Source organism: Arachis hypogaea, chromosome 11 (assembly GCF_003086295.3).
Source record: "Arachis hypogaea cultivar Tifrunner chromosome 11, arahy.Tifrunner.gnm2.J5K5, whole genome shotgun sequence".
Taxonomy (NCBI): Eukaryota; Viridiplantae; Streptophyta; class Magnoliopsida; order Fabales; family Fabaceae; genus Arachis; species Arachis hypogaea.
In genome coordinates, this window is record NC_092046.1 from 57,457,456 (window position 1) to 57,471,690 (window position 14,235).

The 14,235-nt window shown below is 38.6% G+C and overlaps 1 protein-coding gene across 1 annotated transcript; it reads left to right on the forward strand.

Annotated features, from left to right (window-relative positions):
* Positions 1–11,529: 11,529 nt before the first annotated feature.
* LOC112721395 (uncharacterized) lies at positions 11,530–12,048 on the forward strand. Its single transcript, XM_025772462.1, has one exon. The coding sequence runs from the start codon at positions 11,530–11,532 to the stop codon at positions 12,046–12,048; it is 519 nt and encodes a 172-aa protein (XP_025628247.1).
* The last annotated feature ends 2,187 nt before the right edge of the window (positions 12,049–14,235 follow it).

Sequence of the window (14,235 nt, forward strand, 5' to 3'; positions counted from 1 at the left end):
TTCTCATCATTCTCCTATTGAAGGAGTCTAGGTCATCTTTCAGCTGAAGTAGCTTAAAGATCTCCCTGATTTTGTCAGGGTGGATGTGAACAATCTTTCCTCTGACCAAAGTTCGATAGTCATAGAGGGCAGTTCCAGATATTCTCTGCCTGTCTGTTTGCCACAGATTAGCGTAGAATTCCTAAACCATATTCCTTCCCACTTTAGTTTTAGGAATAGCTAGGACTTCCCAGTTCCTGTTTCGAATCTGCTCTTGGATCTCCGGATATTCATCTTCTTTCAGATCGAACTTGACTTCCGGGATCACTGATCTTAGACCCATTATTTTGTAGTAATGGTCTGAATGCTCTTTGGTTAAGAACCTTCCTTGATTCCAAAGTGGTTTTGGAATGCTCTCTTTCTTGCCTCTTAGAGTGGGTTATTTTCCTTTAGGAGCCATGATCTTAGTGGGTATGGTTTAGTGATCACGGATAAACACACCAAACTTAGAGGTTTGCTTGTCCTCAAGCAAAAGAAAGAAAGGAGAGGGATAGATGGAGAGCGAGTGTTGAATGGTGGGTGAGAGGAGGGAGGCCGAATGTGTTTTTAAAAAGGAGGGGGTGGGTTTTCAAAAATAGGGAGAAAGATAAGATAGAATATATGATTTAAAAAGAAATAAGTATGATAAGAAAAGATATAATTTAAAATTGAAGAGATATGAAAGATATTTGAAAAAGATAAATTTGGATTTTTGAAAAAGATAATATGGAGATTTTAAAAAAAAGATATTGATTAGTTGAAAAGATTTTAGAATGAAAAGAGATAGATTTGTTTTGAAAATTTGAAAAAGAGTTGAATTGGATTGAAAAAAAGATTTGTGCTTATAGATTAAGATACATTTGATATTTTAAAGTAGGGTTTTTAGAAATTAGGGATTTTAGAAATCAGGGTTTGTAACATGTTTATGCAAGAAATCATGAAAATTAAAATTAAAATGAAAAATATGAAGTAAAAACGAATTTACCTCCTCCCCACCATCCTGGCGTTTGAACGCCCAAACGCTGCATGTTTTGGGCGTTCAATGCCCAAATGCTGTTTCTCCTGGGTGTTCAACGCCCAGCTGTTGCTTCTTTCTGGCGTTCAACGCCAGGAACTCCTTTGTCACTGGCCATTTTTCTGAACGCCCAGGACGCTGTAAATCTGGCGTTAAACGCCCAGAAAGAGCTTCTTTCTGGCGTTCAACGCCCAGAAGATGCTTCTTTCTGGCGTTTAACGCCCAGATGGCTATCCTTACTGGCGTTCAATGCCCAGTGGATGCTTCTTTTGGGCGTTGAACGCCCAAAACAGACTTTTACTGGCGTTTTCTTGCCAATGAGCTCTTTTTCTCTATTTTGTGTCCAGGATCCTTCTGTAACCCTGTGAACTTATACAATTGCTTCTTTACTTTAGTATCAATGAACTTTATATAAACAAATAAAATCAAGAATAGGGCAAAATGCTTAGAGGAAGTGATGCCCCATGGCTGGATTGCCTCCCAGCAAGCGCTTCTTTATTGTCTTTAGCTGGACCTTGCAGAGTTTTTAATCTAGCCTCAGCCTTGAGCACTCTTGCTCAACATTGCCTTCAAGATAGTGCTTGATTCTCTGTCCATTAACAATGAACTTCTTATCAGAATCAATGTCTTGAAGCTCCACATATAGTCCCCTCCATCGGGATTTCAGTTTTCCGGGGAATAGCCTGAGACTAGAGTTAAATAGCAGAACCTTTTGTCCTGGTTCAAAGACTCTAGATGACAGCTTTCTGTCATGCCACCTTTTTTATTTTTCTTTATACAGCTTGGCATTTTCGAAAGCAGTGAATCTGAATTCCTCTAGCTCATTCAGCTGGAGCAATCTTTTTTCTCCAGCTAATTTGGCATCAAAGTTTAGGAATCTGGTTGCCCAGTAGGCTTTATGTTCCAGTTCCACGGGCAGGTGACAAGCCTTACCATACACAAGTTGGTACGGAGAGGTTCCTATAGGAGTCTTGAATGCTGTTCTGTAAGCCCACAGAGCATCATCCAAGCTTCGTGCCCAATCCTTTCTACGGGTACTTACAGTCCGTTCCAAGATTCTTTTTAGTTCTCTGTTAGAAACTTTAGCTTGTCCATTTGTCTGCGGATGATATGGAGTTGCCACCTTATGGCAAATCCCATACCGGACCATGGCAGAGTAAAGCTGTTTGTTGCAGAAGTGAGTGCCCCCATCACTGATTAGTACCCTAGGGACACCAAACCTGCTGAATATATGTTTCTGGAGGAACTTCAGTACTGTTTTAGTATCATTGGTGGGTGTGGCAATGGCCTCTACCCATTTTGATACATAGTCAACTGCCACCAGAATATAAGTGTTTGAGTATGATGGTGGAAAAGGGCCTATGAAATCAATACCCCATACATCAAACAACTCAATCTCCAAGATTCCTTGTTGAGGCATGGCGTAACTGTGAGGCAAGTTACCAGCTCTCTGGCAACTATCACAGTTACGTACAAACTCTCGGGAATCTCTGTAGAGTGTAGGCCAGTAGAAGCCACATTGGAGGACCTTGGTGGCTGTCCGCTCACCTCCGAAATGACCTCCGTATTGTGACCCATGGCAATGCCATAAGATCCTTTGTGCTTCTTCTTTAGGCACACATCTACGGATTATGCCGTCTGCACATCTCTTAAAGAGATAGGGTTCATCCCACAAGTAGTACTTTGCATCAGTAATTAATTTTTTCTTTTGTTGCCTGCTGTACTCCTTGGGTATGAGCCTTGCAGCTTTATAGTTTGCAATGTCTGCAAACCATGGTATTTCCTGAATGGCAAATAAATGCTCATCCAGAAAGGTTTCAGAGATCTCAATAGCGGGGGAGGACGCCCCTTCCACTGGTTCTATCCGGGATAGATGGTCAGCCACTTGGTTCTCTGTCCCTTTTCTGTCTCTTATCTCTATATCAAACTCTTGCAGAAGCAACACCCATCTTATGAGTCTGGGTTTTGAATCCTGCTTTGTGAGTAGATATTTAAGAGCAGCATGATCAGTGTACACAATCACTTTTAATCCTACTAAGTATGATCTAAACTTGTCAATGGCATAAACCACTGCAAGCAATTCTTTTTCTGTGGTTGTGTAATTTTTCTGGGCATCATTCAAAACACGGCTAGCATAATAAATGACATGCAGAAGCTTGTCATGCCTCTGCCCCAGTACTGCACCAATAGCGTGATCACTGGCATCACACATCAATTCGAATGGTAATGTCCAGTCTGGTGCAGAGATAACTGGTGCTGTGACCAGCTTAGCTTTCAGAGTTTCAAACGCCTGCAGACACTCTGTGTCAAACACAAATGGCGTGTCAGCAGCTAGCAGGTTGCTTAGAGGTTTTGCAATTTTTGAAAAATCCTTTATAAACCTCCTATAGAATCCTGCATGCCGCAGAAAGCTTCTGATTGCCTTAACATTGGCAGGTGGTGGTAATTTTTCAATTACCTCTATTTTAGCTTGATCAACCTCTATTCCCTTGTTTGAAATTTTATGCCCAAGGACAATCCCTTCAGTCACCATAAAGTGACATTTTTCCCAGTTTAAAACCAGGTTGGTCTCTTGGCATCTTTTCAAAACCAGTGTCAATTGATCAAGACAGGAGATGAATGAGTCTCCATATACTGAGAAGTTATCCATGAAGACTTCCAAAAATTTTTCCACCATATCAGAGAAAATAGAGAGCATGCATCTCTGAAAGGTTGCAGGCGCATTACACAGCCCAAAAGGCATCCTTCTGTAAGCAAATACTCCAGATGGACATGTGAATGCTGTTTTCTCTTGTTCCTGGGGATCTACTGCAATTTGGTTGTAGCCTGAATAGCCATCCAAAAAGTAGTAATAATTATGACCTGCTAGTCTTTCTAGCATTTGGTCTATGAATGGTAAAGGAAAATGATTCTTTCTGGTGGCTGTATTGAGCCTTCTGTAATCAATACACATGCGCCACCCTGTAACTGTTCTTGTAGGAACCAGTTCATTTTTTTCATTATGAACCACTGTCATGCCTCCCTTTTTGGGGACAACTTAGACAGGGCTCACCCAGGGGCTATCAGAAATAGGATAAATAATCCCAGCCTCCAATAATTTGGTGACCTCTTTCTGCACCACTTCCTTCATGGCTGGATTTAGCCGCCTCTGTGGTTGAACCACTGGCTTAGCATTGTCCTCCAATAAGATCTTGTGCATGCATCTAGCTAGGCTTATGCCCTTAAGGTCACTTATGGACCACCCAAGAGCTATCTTGTGTGTCCTTAGCACTTGAATTAGTGCTTTCTCTTCCTGTGGATTTAAAGCAGAGCTTATGATCACTGGAAAAGTATCACCTTCTCCTAGAAACGCATATTTCAGGGATGGTGGTAATGGTTTGAGCTCGGGTTTAGGAGGTTTTTCCTCTCCCTGAGGAAATTTCAGAGGCTCTTTCAATTCCTCTGAATCCTCTAGGTCAGGCGGAACATCTTTAAAAATGTTTTCCAGCTCTGATTCGAGACTCTCAGCCATGTTGATCTCCTCCACCAGAGAGTCAATGAGATCAACTTTCATGCAGTCTTTTGGTGTGTCTGGATGCTGCATGGCATTGACAGCATTCAACTTAAACTCATCCTCATTGACTCTCAGGGTTATTTCCCCCTGTTGGACGTCAATGAGAGTTCGTCCAGTTGCTAGGAAAGGTCTTTCTAGAATAAGAGTAGCACTCTTGTGCTCCTCCATTTCCAGCACAACAAAGTCAGTGGGAAAGGCGAATGGCCCAACCCTGACAATCATGTCCTCAATCATGCCTGATGGGTATTTAATGGAGCCATCAGCAAGTTGGAGACATATCCGGGTTGGTTTAACTTCTTCAGTTAAACCAAGCGTTTTGATGGTGGATACAGGTATTAGGTTGATGCTTGCCCCAAGATCACATAGGGCTGTCTTGGTGAAATTACCCTCTAATATGCATGGTATCAGAAAGCTTCCGGGATCTTTAAGCTTTTCAGGAAAGCTTTTCAGAATGACTGCACTGCATTCTTCAGTGAGGAGAACTCTTTCAGTTTCTCTCCAATCCTTCTTATGACTTAAGATCTCTTTCATGAACTTCACATAAGAAGGTATTTGCTCAAGTGCCTCTGCAATCAGAATCTTAATTTCAAGAGTTCTGAGATAATCTGCAAAGCGAGCAAATTGCTTATCCTGCTCCTCTTGGCGGAGTTTTTGAGGATAAAGTATCTTGGCTTTATATTCTTCAACCTTGGTTGCTGCAAGTTTATTTCCTACAGAAATGGTTGAAGAAGCCTTTTTAGAGGGGTTGTCATCAGCACTTGTGTGTGTCTGATCCCTCACTGGCATTTGAGTGCTAGAGTTAGAAGCTGGAGTGACGTTAGACGCCAACTCCTCATCTGTTCCTGGTGTCTGAACGCCAGAGCTGTGCTTCTTTTGGGCATTCAACGCCAGTTCCTTGCTTGTTTCTGGCGTTGAACGCCAGTCCTGAGCATGGTCTGGGCGTTCAGCGCCAGCCTTCCACCCAATTTCTGGCATTTTAACGCCAGAATTATTTTTTCCTGGGCTCTTACTGTCCTCAGATGGATTTTGGGTGGTTTGCTCATTTCTTGGCTTCCTGCTGCCTTGAGGTGGGGTATTTAATATTTTCCCACTTCTTAATTGAACTGCTTGGCATTCTTCTGTTATTTGTTTTGACAGCTGCTGTTTTGTTTGCTTCAATTGTTCTTCCATATTTATATTAGTCATCCTTGTCTCTTGTAGTCTTTCTTTGAATTCAACTAACTGTTGTGTTAGAAAGTCCAATTGCTGATTGAATTCAATAGCTTGTTCAAATGCTGATTTTTGGCAACTGTATCAATGAGCTCTTGAGCTTCTTCAATTGTCTTTCTCATGTGGATAGATCCACCAGCTGAGTAATCTAGAGACATCTGAGCTCTTTCTGCAAGCCCATAATAGAAGATGTCTAACTGAACCCACTCTGAAAATATTTCAGAGGGGCATTTTCTTAGCATCTCTCTGTATCTCTCCCAGGCATCATAAAGAGGTTCATTATCTCCTTGTTTAAAGCCTTGGATGTCCAGCCTTAGCTGTGTCATCCGTTTTGGAAGAAAGTATTGATTTAGAAATTTCTCTGTCAGTTGTTTCCATGTCTTTATGCTAGCCTTAGGTTGGTTATTTAACCACCTCTTTGCTTGGTCTTTTACAGCAAATGGAAACAGTAATAATCTGTAAACATCCTGATCTACTTTCTTATCATGTACTGTGTCAGCAATTTGTAAAAACTGTGCCAGAAACTCTGTAGGTTCTTTCTGTGGAAGACCGGAATACTGGCAGCTTTGCTGCACCATGATAATGAGCTGAGAATTCAACTCAAAGCTACTGACTCCAATGGAGGGTATGCAGATACTACTCCCATATGAAGTAGTAGAGGGGTTAGCATATGACCCCAGAGTCCTTCTGGACTGTTCATTTCCACTTAGATCCATGATGGAGAAAGGTAGTTGATGTAGAAAAAAATTATTTTTATTTATTTATTTATTTATTTTGAAAATAAAATAAATTAAAATAAAATAAATAAAAATGGGTGAAGATTTTTGAAAAATGGAGAGAGAGAGAGAGAAAAAAAATGGTTAGGAAGTTTTGAAAAAGATATGGTTGAAAGGATTTGATTTGAAAAAAAAGATTTTGAATTTTGAAAAAAAAATCTGAATTTTAAAAGTAAATTTTGAAAATTTACTTTAAAATAGAGAGAAAAGATATTTTTGAATTTAAAGAGGAAAGAGAAAAACAATAAGATATCACAAGATTTAAAATTTTTAGATCTGATGCTCCTTATTTTCGAAAATTTTGGAGGGAAAACATCAAGGAACACCAAACTTAAAAATTTTAAGATCAAGACACAAGGAAAACTCAAGAACACTTTGAAGATTCACAAGAACACAAGAACATGAAGAAAGAACACCAAACTTAAAATTTTTAGAAAACCAAACTAAAATTTTCGAAAATTATAGAAAGATTAACAAGAAAACACCAAACTTAAAGTTTGGCACAAGATCAAGAAAAATTATTTTTGAAAAAGATTTTTAATAAAACCGGTGCCCAATCATCAAGAACATAAACCAATGCTCTAGCCAATTGAGCTGTAAATGTAACACTTGTTTTGAAGAAGTATTTTTAATAACTAAGAAAAAAAAATTTTTTTTTTGAAAACTAATGTTTTGAAAAGGCACACGAAAAACAAGAAAAGAAACAGAATAAGAAAAAATAAAAACTAATAAAGAAAAATAATATTTTTGAAAAATTTTTGAAAAGAATATAAAAGACTCTGACCCAAAAGACAAAATTTTCCTAATCTAAGCAACAGGATTCACCGTCAGTTGTTCAAACTCAAACAATCCCCGGCAACGGCGCCAAAAACTTGGTGCATGAAATTGGAAATCACAATTCTTCACAAATTCGCACAACTAACCAGCAAGTGCACTGGGTCGTCCAAGTAATACCTTACGTGAGTAAGGGTCGATCCCATGGAGATTGTTGGCTTGAAGCAAGCTATGGTTATCTTGTAACTCTTAGTCAGGATATAATATCAATAATAATTTTTAGTTTGAATTGTAAAAAGTAAAAGAGCAGAACACAAATAATACTTGTTACGCAGTAATGGAGAATATGTTGGAGTTTTGGAGATGCTTTGTCTTCTGAATTTCAGCTTTTCTCTTGTATTCCTCTTCCCTCATGCATGAAAAAGTGCAAAGTTCCTTCCATGGCAAGCTCTATGTAAGGTGTCACCGTTGTCAATGGCTACTTCCCATCTTCTCAGTGAAAATGGTCCAAATGCTCTGTCACAGCACGGCTAATCATCTGGAAGTTCTCGATCATACTGGAATAGGATTTACTATCCTTTTGCATCTGTCACTATGCCCAGCACTCGCGAGTTTGAAGCCCGTCACAGCCATCCAATCCCAGAATCCTACTCGGAATACCACAGACAAGATTTAGACTTTCCGGATTCTTATGAATGCCGCCATCAATCTAGCTTATTCCACGAAGATTCTGATTAAGAAATCTAAGAGATAATTATTCATTCTAATGTGGAACGGAGGTGGTTGTCAGACACATGTTCATGGATTGAGGAAGGTGATGAGTGTCACAGATCATCACCCTCTCCATAGTTAAGCGCGAATGAGTATCTTAGAGAGGAACACGCATGTTTGAATGGAAAACATAAGTACTTGCATTAATTCATCGAGACGCTGCAGAGCTCCTCACCCCCAACAATGGGGTTTAGACACTCATGCTGCCAAAAGGTACTAATTTCAGATCTAAAATGTCATGAGATAAAAATTAAATCTCTAAAAGTTGTTTAAATACTAAACTAGTAACCTAGGTTTACAGAAAATGAGTAAACTATGATAGATAGTGCAGAAATCCACTTCTGGGGCCCACTTGGTGTGTGCTGGGGCTGAGACTAAAGCTTCTCACGTGCCTGGGCTGTTTTGGGCGTTCAACGCCAGGCTATAACCTGTTTCTGGCGTTGAACTCCAACTTGTAACGTGTTTCTGGCGCTGGACGCCGGTGTTGAACGCCAGTTTACGTCATCTATTCTTGAGCAAAGTATGGACTATTATATATTGCTGGAAAGCCCTGGATGTCTACTTTCCAACGCAATTAAAAGCGCGTCAATTGGACTCCTGTAGCTCCAGAAATTCCATTCCGAGTGCAGAGAGGTCAGGATCCAACAGCATCAGCAGTCCTTTTTCAGCCTGAATCAGATTTTTGCTCAACTCCCTCAATTTCAGCCAGAAAATACCTGAAATTATAGAAAAACACACAAACTCATAGTAAAGTCTAGAAATATGAATTTTGCCTTGAAACTAATGAAAATAAACTAAAAACTAACTAAAACATACTAAAACTATATGAAATTAACCCCAAAAAGCGTATAAAATATCCGCTCATCAGTCAACCTAAGGAATTCGAAAATGATGAGTAAATAAAGGAAAAGATTTTTTTTTTGAATTTAATGAGTAAGGAGAAAAACAATAAAATGACACCAAACTTGGAATTTTTAGATCAAAACAAAGAAAACAAATAAGAAAACTTTGAATGTCAAGATGAACACCAAGAGCAAATTTTGAAAATTTTTAAGAAAATAAAAGCACAAAGGATACCAAACTTAAAAATTTTTATACTTTGGACACTAATGATTCGAAAATGCACAAGAAAAACAAGGAAAGACACAAAACAAGAAAAACTAAAAATCAAACAAGGAAAATAAACAAGAACAGCTTGAAGAACAATGAAGAACACAATGCATATATTTTCGAAAATTAAAGAAAAATTAAAACATGCAATAGACCCCAAACTTAAAGCATGAAACTAAATTCAAACAGAAAACTCAAAGGAAAATTAAAGATTAATAAAGAAAAATAAGATTTTTGAAAAGAAAACAAAAGACTCAAATTTAGTGACTTTAAACCAAAAAGGTAAATTTTCCTAATCTAAGCAACAAAATAAACCGTCAGTTGTTCAAACTTGAACAATCCCCGGCAACGGCGCCAAAACCTTGGTGCACAAAATTGTGATCACACATTTCACAACTCCACACAACTAACCAGCAAGTGCATTGGGTCGTCCAAGTAATACCTTACGTGAGTAAGGGTCGATCCCACGGAGATTGTCGGCTTGAAGCAAGCTATGGTTATCTTGTAAATTTAGTTAGGAGGTCAATGATAAAAATGATTTTGTTAAGAAAAGTAAATAACATGAAATAAATGGTACTTGTGATTTAGTAATGAGGAACAGGTTGAGGTTTCGGAGATGCTATGTCGCCTGAATCTCTTCTTTCCTACTATCTTCTTCTCCAAACACGCATGGCTTCCTTCAATGACAAGCTGTATGATCCTCTCGGATGAAAAATACCAGGTACGATTTCTGCACAGCTAATCAACTATCGGATTTCTCGTCTCGGATGAAAAATACCAGGTACATCTACCGCACGGCTAATCATCTGTCGGTTCCCGCTAGCGTCGGAATAGGACCCTTGTCCTTTTGCACACTGTCACTGCGCCCAACATTCGCAAGTTTGAAGCTCTTCACAGTCATCCCTTTCCAGATCCTACTCGGAATACCACAGACAAGGTTTAGACTTTCCAGATCCCAGGAATGCTGCCAATTGGTTCTAGCCTCTACCACAAAGGTTCTAATCTCACGGACTCGGTCCGTGGATTAGAAACCCAAGAGATACACACTCAAGCTGTCGCCCAATGACTACGTTGAGCTCAGATAGAACGAGAGTGGTTGTCAGGCATGCGTTCATAGATGTGAGAATAATGATGAGTGTCACGGATCATCATATTCTCTATATTGAAGTACGAGTGAGTATCTTAGAATAGAATCAAGCGGGATTGAATGGAAAACAGTAGTAATTGCATTAATCCATTGAAACACAGCAGAGCTCCTCACCCCCACCTATGGGGTTTAGAGACTCATGCTGTAGAAGATACAATATGAAATGTAAAATGTCATGAGTTACAAAATGAATCTCTAAAAGTAGTTTTTATACTAAACTAGTAACTTAGGTTTACAGAAAATGAGTAACTAAGGGCAGATAGTGCAGAAATCCACTTCCGGGGACCACTCGGTGTGTGCTTGGGCTGAGCATTGAAGCTTTCACGTGCATAGGCCATTCATGGAGTTAAACGCCAGCTTGGGTACCAGTTTGGGCGTTTAACTCCAGTTTTGGTGCCAGTTCTGGCGTTTTACTCTAGAAAAAAGGTCTCTAGCTGGCGTTTAACGCCAGTTTGGGCCATCAAATCTCGGGAAAAGTATGAACTATTATATATTTTTGGAAAGACCAAGATGTTTACTTTCCAACGTAATTGAGACCGTGCCAATTGAGCTTCTGTAGCTCCAGAAAATCTATTTCGAGTGTAGGAGGGTCAGAATCCAACAGCATCTACAGTCCTTTCTCAGCCTCTGAATCATATTTTTGCTCAGGTCCCTCAATTTCAGCCAGAAAATACCTGAAATCAAAGAAAAATATACAAACTCATAGTAAAGTCCAAAAATGTGATTTTTGCATAAAAATTAATAAAAATATAATAAAAAGTAACTAAAACATACTAAAAACTATCTAAAAACAATGCCAAAAAGGGTATAAATTATCCGCTCATCAGCCAACTATTCAAAGAGATTGTATAAATTACGCTAGTTCCTATGAAGAATGCCAAAAGCATGGAAGCCTTCAACATATTTCAGCATCAGAATTGCATGTTATAGTTAAGCCATGGCCGTTTAGAGGTTGGGCTTTAGATCTGATCGGTCACATTCACCCACCTTCTTCTAAAGGTCATAAGTTCATTTTGGTTGGTGTTGATTATTTTTCTAAATAGGTAGAGGCTATCCCTTTGAGGGAGGTCAATCACAATGAAATAATTTATTTTATTAGGAGCATATTGTGCATAGATTTGGAATTTCGCAATCTATTACCACTTATCAAGGAACCATGTTTATTGGGAAAAAGGTCATAGAGTATGCCAAGTCTAAGGATATAAAAATGTTTTCTTCTACACCGTATTATGCCCAAGCCAATGGACAAATTGAGGCAGTAAATAAAATTTTGATTTCCTTAATTAAAAAACACATTGGAAGGCAGCCAAGAAATTGGCATCAGACTCTCAGTCAAGTTCTTTCGGCTTACCGAAATTCTCCAAGAGGCTCTACTGGAACCACCCCTTATAAGTTAGTTTACAGTTATGATGCGGTATTGCCAATTGATATTAATTTGCAAAGTATAAGGGTGGCTAGACAAGATGAGATACCATTAGTAGATTATTGGAATTCTTTGTATGATGAGCTCAATGAACTAGATAACGAAAGGTTAAGAGCTTTAGATCGGGTGATTCGACAAAAAGAGATTGTGTCAAAATCATACAACCGCCATGTTAAAGCAAAGATGTTTGCGGTTGGAGATTTAGTTTGGAAAACAATTTTGCCTATAGAAAAAAGTCAAAAGTTATGGTAAGTGGTCTCCAACTTGGGAAAGACCTTATGTGGTTGACAAGATTTATTCTGGAAATGCCTATAAGATTATTGAAGTCGGATCAGGAAGAATAATTCTTTCAATAAAAGGCAAGTATTTAAAAATATATAGGCCAGGTATTCATGAGGAAAACACTCCACATGTTTAAGGATACGAAAATATCCAGTTGAAGTGTCAAGGGATAAAATAAAGAGCTAACTAACATTTGTAATTTAGTTTGTAAAAGCTAACATATCCATGTGACTTCTATCAATTGCAAGTTCCAATGACGATATAAAGCATTAAAGAGTATGAGGCAGATATGTGTCCAAAGCATTAATTTAAAATAGGAGTTAATACAGAAAATAACTTATCATTCCTTAAGTTCAGTACAGTACATGCCAACATATAGAAATAAAAGGTTTAGTGAATAAACTTGTGTAAAGCTAGAAGCATGTCAACAATTGCACAGTTGATTTACTTTGACAGCACTTGAGGCGAATGCACACGAGATGGCATACACCAGTGCAACCTGATATAAACAGATATGAAGGTCATCTCAAATGAAATATAAAAGAGGTCACTATGATATTAATAATTGGTTCAGTGTGAAGTAATATAATAACTTCCCAAAGATAACAAGTGACAACCATTCTACAAGATAAACATAAGGTGCATACAAAGACAAATACCAAAAAAAATCTAAAAGCTCAAAAAGTGAAGATTGTAGGAACATATTAAAATGACAGAAGTTCACATAAGAAATACAAGACTAAACTTCAAAGATCTTCTTCAAGCGAGTAACTTCAATTTGGAGAGCGGTTTGGAAGTTCCTGGCTTCTTTTGCAGCTTCATGTGAAGAAAGCATCTTCTCTTCAAGTGACTGTAAGGATGCATTGCTACTGTCAAGCATGCTGCTTGCTTTGGCAAATTGACCTTCATTCTTTATCAAAGCAGCATCCAGCCTATTTTTTGCTTCTCTCTTGACAGTCAGCTATTGTTCCAAGTCTCGAATCTCCTCAAATAACTCATGAGCCTGATCTTTAGCTTTTGCAATATGGGCAGCCAAGGTAGTTTTGGCAATCTCAAAAGATGAGATGTCTTGTTTCAACTTAGAAAGAGTTTCAGTTGATTGTTGATATGATGAGATAGCCGCTTAAGAGTCTGAAAATTTGACATAAAGGTCCTCATAAACCATTCGCAATCGAGCCAACAAAGGCTCAATAGTCACATGATGTGGTGTAATTGAAAAGGTCTGAAGAATATCAGAAAGTTGAGCCTTAAAGTTTGGATCAGTGGCAAGTGTCAAAACAGGTTTCGATAGAACAGCACCAAGTTGTTGGGCCAATGGAAGCAGGATGGATTTGTCGACAGTCTTGGTTGTGGGAGGTGTAGAATGGAGATGCTCTGTTGGAAGGGGACTTTGAATGGTAGAGCAAGATGCAACTATGGCCTTCTGTGTATCCATACTACATGCATATGCTTCATTCAGACTTCCTAATTCAGCCAACAAATCATTCACCATATTAGGGGTCGAAGCATGAATGGAAGGGATTGGTATTTGTTTTTTTGACCGCTCACTCGGGGCGATTTCAAAATATTGAAGCTAAACAAAAATGTAAAAGAAAGTGTCAACATAAAAAAAAGAAATATACAAGGAAGAGATACTAATAATCAGGCTAAATGACATGCCATACCTTATTAGCATTGGCATTAGGTGTAGGCTTGTCAGATGTAGCAGCCATCAGATTTTCAGTGCTAGGCACAATCAAGGAAATGGTAGGACCCACGGTGACCTAAAGCAAGAAGTAAAATGAGGACAAAGATAATTAATGAGATTAAAAATCAGCATGAGAGACATCATCATCATTTAAGTTCTTCAAGATAATGCTATTTTTAATATGGATGATGTGAAAACATATAAAAATACCTGAGAAGCAAGTTGACCACTGAGGCTAAGGGCATCAACATCATTATCTTTCAAAGAGGATTTACTCACTGCTTTATTACTAGACGAGTTGCTCTCATTTTCCTCTTTATTTTTCTGAGAGACTACCAGTCCGTCAAGGTTGTTATCGGATGCATTCGACGTGTCATCCTTGTCATCACTATTTGAGGATGTTGTCACTGTAATTGGTTTAAGTCTTCTCTTTACTAGGTTGTTTGTGTAATTAAAATTGAGTGTCTTTT